The sequence below is a fragment of the Rhinopithecus roxellana genome, chromosome 10 (assembly GCF_007565055.1).
Source record: "Rhinopithecus roxellana isolate Shanxi Qingling chromosome 10, ASM756505v1, whole genome shotgun sequence".
Lineage (NCBI taxonomy): Eukaryota > Metazoa > Chordata > Mammalia > Primates > Cercopithecidae > Rhinopithecus > Rhinopithecus roxellana.
In genome coordinates, this window is record NC_044558.1 from 61,921,922 (window position 1) to 61,943,994 (window position 22,073).

At 44.3% G+C, this 22,073-nt stretch overlaps 1 protein-coding gene across 1 annotated transcript; it reads left to right on the plus strand.

Annotated features, from left to right (window-relative positions):
• The first annotated feature begins 12,121 nt into the window (after nucleotides 1–12,121).
• On the plus strand, nucleotides 12,122–16,532 carry LOC104679721 (tubulin alpha-1A chain). The gene is made up of 4 exons (XM_010385408.2): nucleotides 12,122–12,423; nucleotides 14,531–14,753; nucleotides 14,876–15,024; nucleotides 15,342–16,532. Exons 1-4 carry the CDS (start codon nucleotides 12,421–12,423, stop codon nucleotides 16,320–16,322), a joined length of 1,356 nt encoding a protein of 451 aa, XP_010383710.2. The 5' UTR covers nucleotides 12,122–12,420; the 3' UTR covers nucleotides 16,323–16,532.
• The last annotated feature ends 5,541 nt before the right edge of the window (nucleotides 16,533–22,073 follow it).

Genomic DNA, 22,073 nt, shown 5'->3' on the forward strand with positions numbered 1-22,073 from the left:
TCTCTGGTGGAGGAACTGGGAATCCATATTTTAACTAGCACCCCAATTACTTCAGCACATTTAGGAAACACTGGTGTACATGATCATTCCAACATATTACAGGGGGATATCTTCTATTTTGGTCTTAGATTTATGCTTGTAACACTTAAAGAGGGAGGTTCAAAGCCCGATCTAAATATTCTGCCACGTCCTCCCCTTGATCTAGGTAGGCCCTTTGGCTAATAAGACTGGTCAAGGCCGGGCGCGGTGGCTCATGCCTGTAATTCCAGCACTTTGGGAGGCCGAGGTGGGTGGATCACCTCAGGTCAGGAGTTCGAGACCAGCCTGGCCAAGTACAGTAAAATCCCGTCTCTACTAGAAATACAGAAATTAGCTTGGTGTAGTAGTGCACACCTGTATTCCCAGCTACTCCAAAGGCTGAGGCAGGAGAATCGCTTGCACCTGGGAGGCAGAGGTTGCAGTGAGCTGAGATTGCGCCATTGCATTCCAGTCTGGGCGACAGAGTGAGACTCCATCTCCAAAAAAAAAAAAAAGACTGGTAAAGCTTCAGAAGGCTCCTCAATTGTTCATTCTGCATATGTTTACTAAGACAACTTTGAACTGTAATTGACAGAATTTAGTGATCAGTTAGGATTAACTTAAATGGATTAAAGTACTTAGAATAGTGCCTGGAACACAGTGTTATATGAGGTTATTATGATTATTTATTATTTTATATATATATATATATTTTTTTTTTTTTTTGAGACAAGAGTCTTACTCTGTCACCCAGGCTGGAGTACAGTGGTGCGATCTCGGGTCATAGCAACCTCTACCTCCCAGGTTGAAGTGATTCTCGTGCCTCAGCCTCCCTAATAGCGGAGATTATAGGTGTAAGCCACCACACCCAGCTAATTTTTGTATTTTTTTGTAGAAACGGGGTTTCACCATGTTGGCCAGGCTGGTCTTGAATACCTGACCTCAAGTGATCCACCCACCTCGGCCTCCCAAAGTGCTGGGATTACAAGCATGAGCCACTGCGCGGGGCCAACGTTATCATTTTAATCTAGCTTCGTAGACCAGAAAGATGGTGACAATGAACTAATATTAAGAATACAGGATCATTGAGAATATAAAATACTGAGGAGAGTGATGGAGAAAAATAACAAATTCCATTTAGATATACTGAATTTGAGATGTCTGCAGGTTATCTGGGGATAAAATCAGTATGAAATGGCCGGGCGCAGTGGCTCAAGCCTGTAATCCAAGCACTTTGGGAGGCCGAGACGGGCGGATCACGAGGTCAGGAGATCAAGATCATCCTGGCTAACATGGTGAAACCCCGTCTCTACTAAAAAATACAAAAAAACTAGCCGGGTGAGGTGGCGGGCGCCTGTAGTCCCAGCTTACTCGGGAGGCTGAGGCAGGAGAATGGCGTAAACCCGGGAGGCGGAGCTTGCAGTGAGCTGAGATCTGGCCACTACACTCCAGCCTGGGCGACAGAGCGAGACTCCGTCTCAAAAAAAAAAAAAAAAAAAAAAAAAAAAAAAAAATCAGTATGAAATACAAGTCTCAGAGATGGAGGTGAGTTGTATAAGACATTTTAAAAGTGAATTCTGGGCCGGGCGCGGTGGCTCAAGCCTGTAATCTCAGCACTTTCGGAGGCTGAGACGGGCGGATCACGAGGTCAGGAGATGGAGACCATCCTGGCTAACCCGGTGAAACCCTGTCTCTACTAAAAAATACACACACACACAAAAACTAGCCGGGCGAGGTGGCTGGTGCCTGTAGTCCCAGCTACTCGGGAGGCTGAGGCAGGAGAATGATATAAACCCGGGAGGCAGAGCTTGCAGTGAGCTGAGATCCGGCCACTGCACTCCAGCCTGGGCGACACAGCGAGACTCCGTAAAAAAAAAAAAAAAAAAAAAAAAAAAAAAAAAAAGTGAACTCTGACTTGTGTGTGACAAGCTGTATCTAAAATGGATCAGTTCTAATTCCTCAATGTTTTGATTCTGACAAGATCAATGCATCTGTAAACTTTTGGAGGCACTAAATGGTTTTTTGCTCACTAGTAAATCACTCTCATTTTGGTTTATCTACAGCATGGAATTGAGACAGGGATTTGAGAGAAAAGAGAGAAACCCACATTTGGAAGGTTGGGGGAAGGGACTCTGGAGCCTCTTTTGATTACAACTGAATCCCTGTAGCCAGTGCACCATGGCAACCTTCCCAGTCGGCCACCTCATTTCCATCTGCTTTGGAGAAGAAAGGGGGCGGGACAGAGGTGGTTCGATGTGCATTCTTGTGTGTAGGTGTAAAATGCAACCGAATTATAAATTGTGCTTCGTGAAAACTGACATACTGTATTGTCTTCTCTGTTTCCTTCTCTTGCTTGTCTTCTCCAGATGCCTTTTAGCCTCTTCAAATTTTGTCCCCTTTCCTCAAATGTCAGATTTCATCAGTAGGCTTGGCTAAATTACCACTCCAATGTACCAGAGCAAAATTACAAATTAAAATGTGTATCTCAGGACATAAATATTTTGTTTAAAGGAGTGGTCCAGAAGCCAGGCGTGGTGGCTCATGCCTGAAATCCCAGCACTTTGGGAGGCTGAGACCGGCTGATTGCTTGAGCCCAGGTGTTCGAGGCCAGCCTGGGCAACATGGAGAAACCCTGTCTCTACAAAAAATACAAAAATTAGCTAGGCATGGTGGTGCGCGCCCGTAGTCCCACCTACTTGGAGCTGAGGTGTGAGAATGGCTTGAGCCCAGGAGGTCAAGGCTGCAGTGAGCCGTGATCTTACCACTGCACTCCAGCCTGGGCAACAGAGTGAGACTCTGACACATAAAAAAAAGACTGCTCCAGTAAATAAATGAACATTAATGTGTTATTTCAAAGCATTGTGTTCCAATGCCAGAGATTTTTTTTTTTTTAATATTACAGGGTTCAGGTATTTATTGTGTTATTTTGTAAGTCTTACTTCTGGAATAGAAATTAATTAATATTTATCTCTGCTATATACACAAAAATCTTTCCCCAAATAGATAAAACTCAGTTACCAGAATGACCACAGATAATTCTTACCATAGTTATCCAGAAAAAAACTATTATTTAGTAATACTGCATTGTTGACCAGATCCTGAGAAAAAGAATGTTAAGCTTTAAATAAAATTCTGTATTCTAGATGTGGAACCATATTCTTACCTAAATTGTTAGCGTTGGAATTTGGCCAAGGTAAATTCAATGGATAGTCTTTGTCTGGATAGCCACACGTAGTAACAGCCAATTCATTCAGTATATTGATCCATACTAAACCCTAAAATGAAGATAAACTTAAATTCCGTGTATCATTATAATCATGTCTATTCTCTTGTTTACATTTAGAGTTCGAAGTGTGTTTCGCGAGAGAATTTAAGGGAAACTTGGTTGCTTGAATATAACCATTTACACTCCAACACGCACCAAGAAGGCAGTGTGCCATGGACAGGTATGTTCATTTCACAAAAGATGCAGAGGCAGTGATGTGGCGTGAGACAAGTGATACCACAGGGAAGTGAGGTTAGGAAATGTGAACCAACAGCACATGGAAAACTGGACCACCAGCTTCATCTCTGTGTCCATGTGGCAGCTCCTGGGCTGAACTCTATCTCATAGCACTCGTCACACTGTAATAACAGCTTCTTTCCTTGCACTTTGAGCTCCTCTGGGGCAGGAAACTTTTTTTTTTTTTTTGTCTTTTATGCCAAGCCCTTGCTTTATACTGATTTCCTTGTCACTAAATCCAATGAGCACTCTTCTGTCCTTATTTAACGACTCCTCTGCAGTATTTGGTATTACTCAGCACTCTCTTGACACTCGCTCCTTCCTTTGTTACCGTGACATCAACGTGTTCTGCTTTACAGCCTCCTTCTTTGTTTCCTCTTCTGACACTTCTTTCTCTGGCAGTTCTTTACTGTTTTTATCTTTATTATTGTTTATTATTATTATTATATTTTCTTGGAGACAGAGTCTCGCTCTATCACCCATGCTGGAGTGCAGTGGACAACCTCCACCTCCTGGGTTCAAGTGATTCTCCTGCCTCAGCCTCCTGAGTAGCTGGGACTACAGGCGCATGCAGCCATGCCCAGCTAGTTTTTTATATTTTAGTAGAGATGGGATTTCACCTTGTTGCCCAGGTTGGTCTCAAACCCCTGAGCTCAGGCAATCCACCTGTCTCGGCCTCCCAAAGCGCTGGGATTACAGGCGTGAGCCATGGCGCCTGGCCTATTATTATTATTTTTTTTTTGAGACAAGATCTCGCTCTGTCACCCAGGCTGGAGTGCAGTGGCACCATCACAGCTCACGGCAACTTAGACCTCCTGGGCTCAAGCGATCCTCCCACCTCAGCCTCCTAAGTAGCTGGGACAATAGGCGTGCCCCACCACGCCCAGTTAATTTTTTTCTTTTTGGTAGAGATGGGGGTCTTGATATGTTGCCCAGGTTGTTCTTGAACTCCTGGGCTCAAGCGATCCTTTTGACTCAGCCTCCCAAAGTGCTGAGATTACAGGCATGAGCCACCTCACCCAGCCTATTGTTTTTAATTAATTTTTTTTTTTTTTTTTTTTTTTTTTTTTTTTGAGACAGAGTCTTGCTCTGTCACCCATGCTGGAGTGCAGTAGCATGATCTCGGCTCACTGCAAGCTCCGCCTCTCGGGTTCAAGCAATCCTCCTTCCTCAGCCTCTCGAGTAGCTGGGATTACAGGCACTTGCCACCATGCCCGGCTAATGTTTGTATTTTTAGTAGAGACGGGGTTTCACCATGTTGACCAGGCTGGTCTCAAACTCCTGATCTCAGATGATCTACTCACCCTGACCTCCAAAGTGCTGGGATTACAGGCGTGAGCCACCATGCACGACCCCGTTTTTTGTTTTTTGTTTTTTTTTTGAGACGGAGTCTTTCTCTGTCGCCCAGGCTGGAGTGCAGTGGCGCGATCTCGGCTCACTGCAAGCTCCGCCTCCCGGGTTCACGCCATTCTCCTGCCTCAGCCTCCTGAGTAGCTGGGACTACAGGCACCCGCCACCGCGCCCGGCTAATTTTTTGTATTTTTAGTAGAGACGGGGTTTCACCATGGTCTCGATCTCCTGACCTTGTGATCTGCCCGCCTCGGCCTCCCAAAGTGCTGGGATTACAGGCATGAGCCACCGCGCCCGGCCCCCGCTTTTAATTTATTAAATCTGTTCCCAAACCTGGTAAGTCAGCCTGCTAAATATCCCTAAAAGTCCCCAAATCTATCTTGTTCCCATTCAGTGACATAACTTGAAATTATGGGTTACAGTTGGAGAATTCTGTTCTCATACTATACCACCAGCTTTATAACCATGCTGTTGTCATTAGACGCCAAATACACATCTCCATCCCCTTCAGTTCTGACCTTTCCCTAAGCAATCCCAATCTCAGATTCCCAGCAGCCTCTAAGACTTCTGCCCTCAATTCCTCTATCACCTAAATGGTGTAACATTCAGCTTGTTAGATCACATCGACTGAAGTTTCCTGTCCTCAACACCCTCTGCCTAGCACACACACAAATGCATTTTCTGCTTAGACTTGCATCCCTTCTCAACTTTCCTATTCTGTTAACAGCACTATTACCATTTCATTCTCTGAGTCTTCCAGGCTAAAAACTTTAAGGGTTAGGCAGGGCACAGTGGCTCACGCCTGTGATCCCAGCACTTCCAGAGACTGGGGTAGGAGGACTGCTTAAGGCCAAGAGTTTGAGACTAGCCTGAGCAAGAAAAGTGACATCCTGTCTCTATAAAAATAACCAAGTGTAGTGGTGTGTGCCTGTAGTCCCAGCTACACAGGAGGCTGAGGTGGGAGGATCACTTGAACCCAGAAGTTTGAGACTGCTGTGAACTGTGATTATGCCACTGCTCTCCAGCCTGGGCCCCGTCTCTAAAAAAAGAAAAAAGAACAAAAACACTTTAAGGGTTGATTTTGACTCCTTCCTTTTTACCACATGTCCAACCAATCACCACAAGGATTCTTCCTTCGAATGATGTCTTCTCTTACCCTTTTCTATCCCTTATGATAGCCTGAGACTTTCTGCTTAGATCATTGCAATAACAGTATTGGTCTCCTTCTCCAGTCTCTTTTCCTGCTCCAAAAACCAGTCACATTAATTTTATGAAAATGCTGTTTGCTTCATAAATTTTTCACTTTTTTTTTTTTTTTACTCGGTGACAGGGTCTCTCTCACTCTGTTGCCCAAGGTGGAATGTAGTGGCACAATCATCACAGCTCATTGCAGCCTTGACCTCCCAGGGTCAAGCAATCTTCCTGCCTCAGCCTCTCAAGTAGCTAGAACCACAGGTGCATGCCACCTTACCCAGCTAATTTTTAAAATTTTTTGTAGAAATGGGGTCTCTCTATGTCGCCCAGACTGGTCTCGAACTCCTGGGCTCAAGCAAGCCTCATGCCTTGGCCTCCCAAAGTGCTGGGAGGCATATGTATACATATATACATACATATATATATATGTATGTATAAAGGCTTCACACTGTGTATGGACTTAATCCCAAACTCCTTCAGACTGAAATTCAAAACATTTTATTAACTAGTTCCACCCTCCCCATATAACACATCACTTACCCACCCTCGAACGCCCTAATCAAGCCAATTTCTTTGTCCGCCCTTATCCAGGCAACAGTTCATTATTATACTGTATCTTTCCTGATGTTATTTTTCCTATTTAGAGTACTTATTCCACTCCCATTCTATTCAAGAGCCACCATTTCTAATAAAATCTTCCATTATAAACATTATACAGGCTTATGCCTGTAATCCTAACACTTTGGGAGGCCAAGGTGGGTGGATTGCCTGAGTTCAGCAGCTCGAGACCAGCCTGGACAACACGGTGAAACCCCATCTCTACTAAAATACAAAAAATTAGCCAGGCATGGCAGTATGTGCCTGTAATCCCAGCTACTCGGGAGGCTGAGGCAGGAGAATCACTTGAACCCAGGAGACAGAGGTTGCAATGAGCCAAGACAGCGCCATTGCACTCCAGCCTGGGCAACAGCAAGACTCTGTCTCTAAATAAATAAATAAATAAACAAACAAACAAACAAACAAACAAACAAACAATTAGTTCAATTTGAGATACTGCGGAAACAAGACAGAGACTGGAAATTGGCTATATGATCTGAGGCTAGGGAGAGATATCAGGAAGTCATCAGGCCGGGCAAGGTGGCTCACACCTGTAATCCCAGTACCTTGGGAGGCAAAAGCAGGTGGATCACCTGAGGTCAGGAATTCAAGACCAGTCTGGCCAGCATGGTGAAACCCAGTCTCTACTAAAAATACAAAAATTAACTGGGCGTGGTGGTGGGGCCTGTAATCCCAGCTACTCCGGAGGCTGAGGCAGAAGAATTGCTTGAACCTGGGAGGCAGAGTTGCAGTGAGCTGAGATCATGCTATTGCACTCCAGCCTGGGTGACAAGAGTGAAACTCCATCTCAAAAAAAAAAAAAAAAAAAAAAAGGAAGTCATCAGCACCAGCCACAGTGGCTCCTACCTGTAATCCCAGCTACTGGGGAGGCTGAGGTAGGAGGATCACGTGAGGCCAGGAATTTGAGACCAGCCTAGGCAATATGGCAAGACCCTGTCTCTAAAAAAAAATTAAAAGTAAATAAATAAAAGAAGTCATCGGCATATAGGAAGGATTTGAAGCCTTGGGAATGAATGCACTTGCCATCCACTAAAAATGTATGAGACCACATAGAATAAAATGAGGAAAAGGTCTAGAACTGAAGCTTGAGGAATTCCAACATTTGAAGATTAGGGAAAGGAGGACGATCCAGCAGAGACTGACTGGAAACAAAAATGTAGGAGAGAAACCCAGAAAATGTAGAGTTTTTGAGGCTAAGGGAAGAAAGTGTCTTGAAGGAGATAATAGTCAACTGTGATGAAGCCTGTCACAGGTCAACAAGAACTACAATGTGTCCAGTGGATTTAACAACTAAGATAGACCAGGCATGGTGGCTCACGCCTGTAATCTCAGCACTTTGGGAGGCTGAGGCAAATTGGTCACTTGAGGCCAGGAGTTCGAGACCAGCCTGGTCAACATGGGGTAACCCTGTCTCTACTAAAAATGCAAAAATTAGCTGGGCGTGGTGGTGGGCACCTGTAATCCCCACTACTTGAGAGGCTGAGGCAGGAGAATCATTTGAACCCAGGAGGCAGAGGCTGCAGTGAGCCCATATCATGACACTGCACTTGAGCGAGACTCCATCTCAGAAACAAACAAACAAAAAACAAACATGGAGGCAACTTAGTTTAAAGGAGTGATAGGAGCAGAATCCAGTTTGAAATGGATTTAGGGATGAATAGGAGGTAAAGATGTAAAAAAAAAAAAAAAGTGTTCCACAATTCTTGTTTCCCTCATAAGTTATGATACATGGAGTCATGAAATAGATCCTCTCTATTGGGGTCTATTTCATGGTCCCTCTCCAAACACACACACATACATGTCATTCTCAAACCTATAGGAATGTATGTGTCTCAATTATTCCAATAAATTGGAAGATTCTAGAGAAAAGAGACCATGCTATTACCTCTCAACTCTTCACCACCTAGGATGGTCTTGGGTTTACTCAGTAAATGCTTGCTGATTATAAATGGTAAAATACTTAATTAAATATCGTCTTTTTTAAGACAGAGTCTCATTCTGTCACTCAGGCTGGAGTGCAGTGGTATGATCTCAGTTCACTGCAACCTCTGCCTCCCAAGTTCAAGTGATTCTTATGCCTCAGCCTCCACAATAGCTGGGATTACAGGCACGAGCCACCACACCTGGCTGGTGTTTTGTTTTGTTTTGTTTTGTTTTAGTAGAGGTGGGGTTTCACTATGTTGGCCAGGCTGGTCTTGAACTCCTGACCTCAAATAATCCCCTGCCTCGGCCTCCCAAAGTGCTGGGATTACAGGCGTGAGCCACCGCACCCGGGCTAATTTTTATATTTTTGATAAAGACAGGGTTTCACCATGTTTTCCAGGCTAGTCTCAAACTCCTAAACCTCAGGTGGTCCACCCACCTTGGCCTCCCAAAGTGCTGGGATTACAGGAGTAAACCACCGCTCTGGCCAATATCTTTACATTACTAAGCATGATAATAGGTAATGAAAATCTGCAAAGTCTGGGCACCGTGGCTCACACCTATAATCCCAGCACTTTAGGAGGCTGAGGCAGGTGGATAACCTGAAGTCAGGAGTTCAAGACCAGACTGGCCAACATGGCGAAACCCATCTCTACTAAAAACACAAAAATTAGCCGGGTGTGGTGGCCAGCACCTGTAATCCCAGCTACTCAGGAGGTTGAGGCAGGAGAATCACTTGAACTTGGGAAGCGGAGGTTGCAGTGAGCCAAGATCGTGCCACTGCACTCCAGCCTGGGCAACAGAACAAGACTCCATCTCAAAGAAAGAAAGAGAGAAAGAGAGAAAGAGAGAGAGAGAGAGAGAGAGAAAGAGAGAGAGAAAGAGAGAAAGAGAGAGAGAAGAGAGAAAGAGAGAAAGAGAGAGAAAGAGAGAGAGAAAGAGAGAGAGAAAGAGAGAGAGAGAAAGAGAGAAAGAGAGAGAGAGAGAGAAAGAAAGAAAAAAGGAAGGAAGGAAGGAAACTGCACAGAGAGCTATTCATGTAACTGAGCAAACATGTGGTGTATAACATCTACTGTAGTTAGGCACTTTGGCAGGAACTAGGACTTACATTTTAATGGAGGAGAAATGTAGACATGTAAATAAATGATTAAAATTCTATAAATATTATGAAAGAAGAATGTTTTATGCTAATCTTACTGTGTACAAGAATGAATCCATTAGCAGAATATTTGTGCATGTATATTGATGTCAAGTTTTTTTAAATGGCAATAAAAATAAGAGGTGAACTAGTAAAGAAAAATAGTTTTGCTTTCCACAGTTTGTGTGCTATTAAATCAGATAATAAGGAACAAAAATTATAGATTAGTTATATCCCCTGATCTTTTGTTTATATATTTGAGATTATCAGTGCTCAAAGTAGTCTATTTCTGACCTAGGTCTTGTTGTATGCCCAAGCAGAAGGAATAACCCTCATTTACATAAGGAACAGAATGGCTCTGAGATAGAATTACAAAGAGTCAAACACGTGAACCCTCCTCTCTTTTATTTAATCATTTGGAAATTGCATAAAGAAATGAGACTATTGGGTAAATAATATATTTCTTAATTAATCTTTTTATATTGTAAAGAAAATAATATTCAAAGCTCTGCTTCTCATTCCAAAAAGACTTGTACATGTTGCTATGGTCCAATAGTGTCTGATATATTTTATGATTAAAATTGTGAAAGTATTTTGAATGAGCTACTTATTAATCCTTATGCTTCCTTATGCCATTTAATTCTTATTTTTGTTAAATATATTTCTGGGTTCTGAAAGAAGCATTCAAATACCTAATCCTCCTGTTTCTTCTGAAATATACTTTCTTTTTTTTTTTTTTTTTGCTGAAGAGGTGGAGATAAGATGATGTTGAATATTATTTTTTCCTAGGAAATATGTAATAAGTAGATAAAATGATTTTTGCATTTTGGATATTATTTTTTTTTCCAGAGAATATTACTGAAGCAAAATTGAACAAGTAAAGCAGAACTGTGGATGGCAGGCTAGAAAAATTCGTGGTCGCCATTGTCACACCACAACCTGCAGCAGCTGTATTCTCAAGTCTCTCCCTCCCACACCCTGCTCAGCCTGCCAGCCTGGCAGGAATGAATGGGCTCCGCAGGGTGCTGTGTGAGTAGTTGCTGCCCACCCTGAAAATCTGCCGCTGAAAACCAAAAGGAAAAATTATTTGTAAAAAATAAATTTCCCCAGGAAATGACCAATCTGATGTGTGTTATAATCCATCCAAGAAAAAAAAATAAAATAAAATAAAATAAATAAATAAATAAATAAATTTCCAACTTTAGTGGCCAAACTTACTTACCTCTGAAATTTCATCACCAACATCCAGTGGTACGAAATCCAGTGACTTACTCTGCATAGCCCATCGTTGCTGAGAATGGAGCCTTTCTAAATAGCAAGACAATGTTACTCCAATTTATTTCCTAGTGGTGAAAGCAAAGCCTTTTTGTCCCAAGGGGAAACTGAGCAACAACCAGAGTCTCTAGTTGAATAGCAAGGGTGTGAGGCTGGCTAAAATTCCCACAATTAGAAGCCCACTCGCAGGAGGATATTTACCAAATTGACATAAGAACTACATAAAAAGGAAATGCAGTTATTGAGCTGATGTTTCACAGTTGTCTATAGATGGAGGCAACATTGCAAAATAGTCTTCTTTTTACATTATATTATTCTCCTCTTCTTTTAATTTGGTGTCTTGGTTATTACTATTATCTTGCTTGTTACTTTCCAGACAAAAGTCCAGTGCAGACATGTAACTGCATACATGTAGTGCTAACTTCTGAGCTCAATTATTTCTCCTTGTATTTTCCCAATTTTATATCAGGAAAGATGATTCATTCCAAAGGACAATGTCCCACACAAAATGTGTTACATAGACTTCTCATAAAGGAATACCTCTAGTAAGCTATTATAACTACTCTCCGTGCACTTGCTGTTGATTATTGCCATGTTAGATTTGTTCGCTTCTTTATTTAGTATGGTTATTATTTCCATCTTCCAGTTTTATTTAGCTATTCGGGTGTGCATGTGCCTGCAAAAGAAGCTCCGAAAATAAGTTAGTTGAACCTGAGAAACCATTTTGAATGACTGTATGACTAAATCTTTTTTTAAAATTAAAAAAAATCACAATTACCCAGACCGTTTTGAGCATCACGCCCATTTTCTCTCCCACTTTATTTTTAAAGCAATTAGAGATGTTGAACCCTAACAAAATGTAGTCGAGTTTAATATACTGCGAGGGAGGGGCTGGCAGTAATTTTCTTTTAAATATTTAATCTGAACATAAATCTGTTATTAAGGGTAGGGGGAAAAAACCTCACATAGATAATTTTAACTGCATTTTGAGGTTTAAGCAACATAAAGTCTTCCAACCCCAGTCCCCTTTCTTCTTCCGCCCCTCCCCGACCCCACCCCATAATGGATGCTCGGCAGAATGCTTCTGCACGGTCTCTTTGTCTAAAGGATGCAAACAGTCTACGGATGCTAGAGAAAAAGGGGTGGGGGAGAGATTACCTCATCCCACGTCGTTTGCACCAATCACCAGTCTCCTGTCATGGCTTCTCTGGGCAGATTGGGGGTCTGGACCAACAGGAAAAGGCCCCGGCCCATCCCCATGGTGACCGAGTTGTATATATGGAGCCACATCCGCCCATGTGCCGCAGGTTCTCTTACATCGACCGCCTAAGAGTCGCGCTGTAAGAAGCAACAACCTTCTCCTCGTCTCCGCCATCTGCTCGGCAGTCGCGAAGCAGCAACCATGGTGAGAATCGGCTTTGGCTCTTTGTGGCCGTTGGGTGGAGTCAGCGCCCCCAGGCTCTACTTGGAAAACCTTTAAGCTCTTTTCTTTCGTAAGCTCTCTGGGCGAGGGTGGTGGTGTGTTTTGTGAGGTTTAGCTTTGCCCCAAATCCTCCAGCCCAGCCGCCGCCGCAGTGCGGGTGCAGGAATCCGGCCAGGACTGCGCCCAGGGCGCAGCAGAGCGCTGGGGAGGAACAAAGGCGGCGCCTGGGCGCCTGTGTTGTCCGACAGCCTTTCGGGGTCGCGGGCAGCCCGTCTGCCGCGACCGAGGGATCTGGGGCGTCCCGGCTGGGTCCAGTGTCTGTGCGCACGGTTTCGCAGACGCCGAGGGGCCCCTTTCTGTCTCGCCTCGTTCTCTGGGGACCGGGAGAGGAGGAAGCACCCAAAAAGAGCGGGGGCGTTGGGCGAGCTGGGGGATGTGGGAGGGGGAACGGGAACAAAGCGCAGCCTGGGGTTAGCGTGGGAAGACCCCTCGCGGTCGTTGGCGTTTTGGAAAGATACTCACACATTCCCGGGGAAACATGGTGAGTTTCTACCGGAGCCCCCGGCAGCGGGTGTCAGGGCGGCGCAGGGGCGGGGTTGTTTGTTTCTGGCTTCTATGGCGCTGGAGCCACTGGGCGGGGTTCGCCCTCACTGAACCTCCTCTATCAGGAGCTGACTTTAAAAAAACTTTTCATCATTGCGGAACTGTAGGCTCCAAAAGGGTTTTCTTCGCTATTATAAGTCAGATGACCTTTTTTTTTTTCTTTCTTGAGCAAAATCACAATTCACTTGACAAACTCTTTAATGTCTGGTCTGGGGACGCCCTGCCCTGACCGACTGAAGAGAGAGAGAGAGAGAGTGTGTGTGTGTGTGTGTGTGTGTGTGTGTGTGTGTGTTGCTCGTTCAGCGAGGGAGAAAGCCCACTTTGTGAGCCCCAGGGTACCCTGATGGTCAGGACCAGGGAAACGCCCTTCCCTGCCGCCCCCCTCCGCCCCGCCCCCACCACATCAGCGAATAGACAATGAAAGTGGTAGCCCTAAAGACCACAGAGAAGAAAACCTCTATTGGATGCAAAGAAAATGAATATTATGTGGTGGGTAGAGAATCTCAGGATTAAAATACTATTTTGTTGTTTTAAATAAATATTTCATTATCGATCCACTGGGCTTTTATTCTTTGTTTGGTACCTTTTCATGTGATGCTTGTTTCTAACTTAGGAACCTGTGTGTGTGTGTGTGTGTGTGTGTGTGTTTTAAGATACGGATAATTTTTCAGCTTTTACAGTGGAGAAGATCTGGAAAAACCTTTTTTTTTAAAAAAAAGTAATGAAATTGCTACAGACAAAGAAGAATTACACTCCGCATCCCGTTGTCTTTTGTTCTAGTGCATCTTCATTAATTCATTTCAATTCAGGCACATGGTCCCGGGCGGGGTCAGAGGAGGAAAACTGGCAAAACAGCACAATGAGATCATGTAGGCAGTTGCTGGAAATAGAGCTTGCTCTGTTAAATAATGTAGCAGACAGTACAGGCTAGCACCAGGCACAGCAAATACAGCAATGCAGCAATGCAGAAGGCAGACCTTGTCTAAACCCCTTGTATTGATGGATTCTGCAGACAGACTGCAGAAGGGTGTGGCTTCTTGCCTCAGCTGCAGTACAGATGTCCATGTTATAATATCAAGTCAGTCCTATTCAGAAGAAACTTTCATCTTTATTTAAAAGGGAAGAAAGCAGTAAAATTAATCCCAATTAAGTCATAATTGGATTTACTTCATTTTACAAAATTTGTGCTTTGAATAATGAATACTTTCTAAATATGAAAAGTCTTCTATTCAAGCATGGTAGTAGGCACAATGGACTGGTACCATGTGCTGAATAGGGCCAAGGCGACATCATTATTCAGACCACACCCATATGCAGCATTTGCAGCAGGTGATTTTCCTTAATCTTTGTATGGTGCTAGGGATATGACCTTAAATAATTCTGAAAAATATCTGTATATTGTTAGAAATATTTTTAGAAGTTTACTAAAAGTTTGAAATGCTAATACGCCTTAATTTTACAATTTTTTCACTTTTCCTTCCCACAGCGTGAGTGCATCTCCATCCATGTTGGCCAGGCTGGTGTCCAGATTGGCAATGCCTGCTGGGAGCTCTACTGCCTGGAACACGGCATCCAGCCCGATGGTCAGATGCCGAGTGACAAGACCATTGGGGGAGGAGATGACTCCTTCAACACCTTCTTCAGTGAGACGGGCGCTGGCAAGCATGTGCCCCGGGCCGTGTTTGTAGACTTGGAACCCACGGTCATTGGTGAGTTGACCTCAGTAACCCAAGTGAGATCCCAGGATACTGGGACAGGAGGTCTGTCCTGGGGGCTCTTCTGGTCACTCGCCCACTCACCCACTGCCTCCATCCTTCTTTCCCTCCTCCAGATGAAGTTCGCACTGGCACCTACCGCCAGCTCTTCCACCCTGAGCAACTCATCACAGGCAAGGAAGATGCTGCCAATAACTATGCCCGAGGGCACTACACCATTGGCAAGGAGATCATTGACCTCGTGTTGGACCGAATTCGCAAGCTGGTATGTTTCTTTTCAAGAATAAAGTAAATTAATGAGTCTAAAGAACACATTTGAAATACTGCTTTTTTTTTTTCAAACACAGAATTGAACTGTTATTTTAATAAAAAGTGGAATGAGTCATTCTTTTGGGGTTTTTATCAGTTAAAATGAACTATTTGGTGTCATTTTGTAAATGTTAATGAGAATTTTTTAAAAAGCATTTGTCAAAATAAGATCTAAATCCTGGGAGATGTATGAAAAGTGAAAATACATCTCCTATGATTGTACTACAGAGAACAAAAACTTAACCTTTCCTCTGTTCCTCTCTTTTGTAATAGGCTGACCAGTGCACAGGTCTCCAAGGCTTCTTGGTTTTCCACAGCTTTGGTGGGGGAACTGGTTCTGGGTTCACCTCCCTGCTCATGGAACGTCTCTCAGTTGATTATGGCAAGAAGTCCAAGCTGGAGTTCTCCATTTACCCAGCGCCCCAGGTTTCCACAGCTGTAGTTGAGCCCTACAACTCCATCCTCACCACCCACACCACCCTGGAGCACTCTGATTGTGCCTTCATGGTAGACAATGAGGCCATCTATGACATCTGTCGTAGAAACCTTGATATTGAGCGTCCAACCTATACTAACCTGAATAGGTTAATAGGTCAAATTGTGTCCTCCATCACTGCTTCCCTGAGATTTGATGGAGCCCTGAATGTTGACCTGACAGAATTCCAGACCAACCTGGTGCCCTACCCCCGCATCCACTTCCCTCTGGCCACATACGCCCCTGTCATCTCTGCTGAGAAAGCCTATCATGAACAGCTTTCTGTAGCAGAGATCACCAATGCTTGCTTTGAGCCAGCCAACCAGATGGTGAAATGTGACCCTCGCCATGGTAAATACATGGCTTGCTGCCTGTTGTACCGTGGTGATGTGGTTCCCAAAGATGTCAATGCTGCCATTGCCACCATCAAGACCAAGCGTACCATCCAGTTTGTGGATTGGTGCCCCACTGGCTTCAAGGTTGGCATCAACTACCAGCCTCCCACTGTGGTGCCTGGTGGAGACCTGGCCAAGGTTCAGAGAGCTGTGTGCATGCTGAGCAACACCACAGCCATTGCTGAGGCCTGGGCTCGCCTGGACCACAAGTTTGACCTGATGTATGCCAAGCGTGCCTTTGTTCACTGGTATGTAGGTGAGGGGATGGAGGAAGGCGAGTTTTCTGAGGCCCGTGAAGACATGGCTGCCCTTGAGAAGGATTATGAGGAGGTTGGTGTGGATTCTGTTGAAGGAGAGGGTGAGGAGGAAGGAGAGGAATACTAAAGTTAAAATGTCACAAAGGTGCTGCTTTTACAGGGAAGCTTATTCTGTTTTAAAAGTTGAAAAGTTGTGGTCTGATCAGTTAATTTGTATGTAGCAGTGTATGCTCTTATATACAATTACTGACCTATGCTCTAAAACATGAATGCTTTGTTACAGACCCAAGCTGTCCATTTCTGTGATGGGTTTTGAATAAAGTATTCCCTGTCTTAATGAATTCAGTCCTCTGTTTTCTATCTGGGTGTCTGAAATTTTTCATGTATTTAGTGCATTGAGAATAAAGAATAAGTGTTGCCTGTGGTTTATACATATCCTATGATGTGACGTTTGTGTTTTAAAGTATCTTAGTAATTTAAAACTTTTATTTGTGAAACATAAAATGTATATCTAAAGATTACCATCACAGAGCATCATGTACTTTTTTTTTTTTTTTTTTTTTTTTGTGAGATGGAGTCTTGCTCTGTTGCCCAGGCTGGAGTGCAGTGGTGTGATATGGGCTCACTGCAACCTCCATCTCCTGGGTTCAAGAGCTTCTCCTGCCTCAGCCTCCCAAGTAGCTGGGATTATAGGCATCCACTACCACATCTAATTTTTGTATTTTTAGTGGAGACTGGGTTTCACCATGATGGTCACGCTGGTCTCAAACTCCTGACTTCCAGTGATCCGCTCGCCTTGGCCTCCCAAAGTGCTGGGATTACAGGTGTGAACCACTGTTCCCGGCTCATACTATTCTTAAGTTTTTACCTCATTATTATAATAAAGTTATTTAAACTGCCAGTACTTTTTAGAGTTGAAAGTTGGTAACACATAACCAAAATCTGGTTGGCTGCTGGATCTTATGTAACTAACATAAAATGGTGAATATTCCAAATGCATCACCTTTTCTTGTGCCCTCTGCTCCTTGGTATGTGTCTACTGCCATTATGCCTCCTCTGCCCAGGGTTTCCAAAACAAATCTACTCTCCAAGCAAGCAGCCCTATGCTAGACTTAGTTCTTTACCTCCTTTCCAAACCTATTTTAGGCTGAATGTCTTGTTGGAAAAGCCTGATACATTTATTCACTCTAATGTGTTAATTAAATATCTGAAAGTTAATTCTCCAAGTTAATATGGGCCAATAACTTCAAATAATAAAACACTAATAGTGCAATTGCATGCATCAACACCAACACATAAAATGTTTTGGACTTAGGATTTGTCCAACAATAGAGCTCTGCTCTAGTCCGACTGACCAAAAGTCTATCTGTTCCCAAGGACAGTAAATTGTTTTCCTACTCTCACATTTTCTGGTTCTAGGATATGTATTAGTTCATTTTCACGTTGCTATGAAGAAATACCTGAGACTGGACAGGGCACCGTGGCTCATGCCTGTAATCTCAGCACTTTGGGAGGCTGAGGGGGCCAGGTCATGAGGTCAGGAGATGGAGACCATCCTGGCTAACAGGGTGAAACCCTGTCTCTACTAAAAAATGCAAAAGTTAGCCAGGCATGGTGACACATGCCTGTAATCCCAGCTACTCAGGAGGCTGAGGCAGGAGAATCACTTGAACCGGGGAGGCAGAGGTTGCAGTGAGCTGAGGTCGCACCATTGCACTCCAGCTTGAGTGAAACTATGTCTCAAAAAAAAAAAAAAAAAAAAGAAAAAGAAAGAAAGAAAGAAATACATCAAGATGGGCTGGGTGCGGTGCCTCAAGCCTGTAATCTCAGCACTTTGGGAGGCTGAGGTTGGAGGATCACTTGAGGTCAGTAGTTCGAGACCAGCCTGGCCAACATGGTGAAACCCCATCTCTACTAAAAATTATAAAAATTAGCTGAGTGTGGTGGCAGACACCTGTAATCCCAGCTACTCAGGAGGCTGAGGCAGGGAGAATTGCTTGAACCCAGCAGGCGGAAGTTCCAGTGAGCTGAAAAAGAAATACATTAAGATAAACTAATCTCGCCGGGCGCGGTGGCTCAAGCCTGTAATCCCAGCACTTCGGGAGGCCGAGGCGGGCGGATCACAAGGTCAGGAGGTCGAGACCATCCTGGCTAACACAGTGAAACCCCGTCTCCACTTAAAAAATACAAAAAATTAGCCGGGCGAGATGGCGGCACCTGTAGTCCCAGCTACTCGGGAGGCTGAGGCAGGAGAATGGCTTGGACCCGGGAGGCGGAGCTTGCAGTGAGCTGAGATCCGGCCACTGCACTCCAGCCTGGGCGACAGAGCGAGACTCCGTCTCAAAAAAAAAAAAAAAAAAAAAAAAAAAAAAAAAACTAATCTCACAGCCAAGCCAATCCAATACTGCTCATCAGTTTTAACTAGAAGCCAACACAAAAAATAAAAAGTTGGCCGGGCGCGGTGGCTCAAGCCTGTAATCCCAGCACTTTGGGAGGCCGAGACGGGCGGATCATGAGGTCAGGAGATCGAGACCATCCTGGCTAACACGGTGAAACCCCGTCTCTACTAAAAAATACAAAAAACTAGCCGAGCGACGAGGCAGGCGCCTGTAGTCCCAGCTACTCCGGAGGCTGAGGCAGGAGAATGGCGTGAACCCGGGAGGCGGAGCTTGCAGTGAGCTGAGAGCCGGCCACTGCACTCCAGCCTGGGCGGCAGAGCAAGACTCCGTCTCAAAATAAATAAATAATAAATAAATAATTAAATAAATAAATAAATAAAATAAAATAAAAAGCCTTACTAATTCACATAAAAACAATACGGAGACTACATGCAATGTAAATTTTGATGTGCATTCCCAGCACCTAGCAAAGTATAAGGAATATGGTATGTGTAGAGTGATTGTTGGTCAAATGAGCCAAATGTGGGATACAAGAGATACAGGGATAGCATCAAAGAAGTTAAATAGAAGCCCTATGATCCTTTGATTCTAAATTACAAAATGGAAAAAAAATTGCTAGCTTTGTCCAGTAAAAAGGCCTAGAACAAATGTAGTGATGAATATTCCTAGCCCCCAGATGATGGTGTCCTATGCCATTTCCCATTGAAAGAACCCAGAATGTTTTAGAGAAATGAGTGGTTCCAAGCTTGGGACAGGAAATATACAAGTTCTGCCTCAAATATTTTGTCATTCCAGAAAGCAAGGAAGATATCAGACTATTACAGTCATATCAGAAGGATATAGGAGTCAACATGAAGGGGCTCTCGCTAATGATACAACATTAGCACTGAAAAAAATAGCGACTGCAATGGATTGAAAATATACGCAGCAGGCCGGCCAGGCATGGTGGCTCATGCCTGTAATCCCAGCACTTTGGGAGGCTGAGGCGGGCGGATCATGAGGTCAGGAGATGGGAACCATCCTGGCTAACACTGTGAAACCCCGTCTCTACTAAAAATACAAATTAGCAGGGCGTAGTGGCGGGCGCCTGTAGTCCCAGCTACTCCGGAGGCTGAGGCCGGAGAATGGCGTGAACCCGGGAGGCAGAGCTTGCAGTGAGCCGAGATCGCGCCACTGCACTCCAGCATGGGTGACAGAGCAAGACTCTGCCTCAAAAAAAAAAAAAAAAAAAAAAAAGGCCAGGCGCGGTGGCTCAAGCCTGTAATCCCTGCACTTTGGGAGGCCGAGACGGGTGGATCACAAGGTCAGGAGATCGAGACCATCCTGACAAACACGGTGAAACCCCGTCTCTACTAAAAATACAAAAAACTAGCCGGGCGAGGTGGCGGGCGTCTGTAGTCCCAGCTACTCCGGAGGCTGAGGCAAGAGAATGGCCTGAACCTAGGAGGCGGAGCTTGCAGTGAGCTGAGATCCAGCCACTGAGATCCGGCCACTGCACTCCAGCCTGGGCCACAGAGCGAGACTCCGTCTCAAAAAAAAAAAAAAGAAAGAAAGAAAGAAAGAAAGAAAGGAAATATATGCACCAGGCAAGGTGGCTCACACCTATAATCCCAGCACTTTGGGAGGCTGAAGCAGACAGATCCCCTTAGCTCAGTAGTTCAAGACCAGCCTGGGCAACATAGGGAGACCCCGTCTCAATTCAAAGAAAAAATTTAAAAAAAAAAAGAAAAAATAAAATAAAATATGGAGTATGGTGGCATGTCGCTGTGGTCTTAGCTACCCACAGAGCTGAGGCAGGAGGATCAAGAGTTCAAGCCCAGCCTGGGCAAAATATTGAAACTTTGTCTTCCCCTCCAAAGAAAAACAGTATGGTAGTTCTCAAAAAATAAAACATAGAGTGACCATATGATCCAGCAATTCCACTTCTACATATATACCCCAAAGAACTGAAAGCAGAGACTCAAATAGATATTTGTACACCCATGTTCATAGCAGCATTATTCACAGTAGCCAAAATGTAGAAACAGCCCTATCAATGGACAAATGAATAAACCAAATGTGGTGTATATTTACAATGGAATATTGTTCAGCTTTTAAAAAGAATTAAATCCTGACACATACACAACATAAATGAACCTTGAAAACATTATGCTAAATGAAATAAGTCAGAAACAAAAGGATAAATACTGTATGATTCCACTTATATGAGATACCTAGATGAGTCAAATTCATAGACAAAAAGCCGAATAGTGATTACCAGAGGCTAGGGGGAAGGAGGTAATAGAGAGTTATGGTTTGTTGTTACTGTTGTTTGAGATGGAGTCCTGCTCTGTCACCCAGGCTGGAGAGCAGTGGCATGAGCTCGGCTTACTGCAAACTTCATCTCCTGGGTTCAAGCAATTCTCCTGCCTCAGCCTCCAGAGTAGCTGGGATTACAGGTGCCTGCCACCAAGCCTAGCTAATTTTTGTATCTTTACTAGCGAGAGGTTTTGCCATGTTGCCCAGGCTGGTCTCAAACTCCTGACCTCAGGCGATCTGCCCACCTTGGCCTCCCAAAGTGCTGAGATTACAGGCATGAGCCACCAAGCCCAGCAGATAACAATTGTTTAATGGTTACAGAGTTTTAATTTGGGATAATGAAAAAGTTCAGGAGATAGCTAATAGTGACGCTTGCACAACAATCCAAATGTACTTTATGCTGCTACTGAATTGTACACTTAAAAATTGCTAACATGGGCCGGATGCGGTGGCTTATGCCTGTAATCCCAGCACTCTGGGAGGCCGAGGCGGGCGGATCATAAGGTCAGGAGATTGAGATCACCCTGGCTAACATGGTGAAACCCCGTCTCTACTAAAAATACAAAAAAATTAGCTAGACGTGGTGGCGGGCGCCTGTAGTCCCAGCTACTGGGGAGGCTGAGGCAGGAGAATGGCATGAACCCAGGAGGCAGAGCTTGCAGTGAGCCGAGAGCTTGCCACTGCACTCCAGCCTGGGGGACAGAGGGAGACTCTGTCTCAATTAAAAAAAAAAAAAATTGCTAAAATGGTGCCAGGTGTGATGGTGTCAGACTGTATTATCAGCTACTCCAGCAGGAGGATTGCTTGAGTCCCACTTAAGACCAGGATTTTGAGGCTGTAGTGTGCTTTAATTGTGCCTGTGAATAGCTACTGCACTCCAGACTCGGCAACATAGTGAGACACTGACGGCTGATTCTAAAAAATATTGTTAAGCCAGGCATAGTGGCTCATGCCTGTAATCCCAGCACTTTGGGAGGCCAAGGTGGGGGGATCACAAGGTCGGGAGTTTGAGACCAGCCTGGCCAATATGGTGAAACCCTGTCTCTACTAAAATAAATAAATAAATAAATAAATAAATAAATAAATAAGCCAGGTGCGGTGGCGGGTGCCTGAAGTCCCAGGACTTGGGAGGCTGAGGCAGGAGAATCACTTGAACTCTGGAGGCAGAGGCTGCAATGAGC

What these genes read in the sequence shown, in the direction of transcription:
- LOC104679721 (XM_010385408.2), top strand. An exon ending in CTTGGAACCCACGGTCATTG is followed by an intron (nt 14,754 to 14,875) that starts GTGAGTTGACCT and finishes TCCCTCCTCCAG; the next exon opens with ATGAAGTTCGCACTGGCACC. An exon ending in TGGACCGAATTCGCAAGCTG is followed by an intron (nt 15,025 to 15,341) that starts GTATGTTTCTTT and finishes CTTTTGTAATAG; the next exon opens with GCTGACCAGTGCACAGGTCT.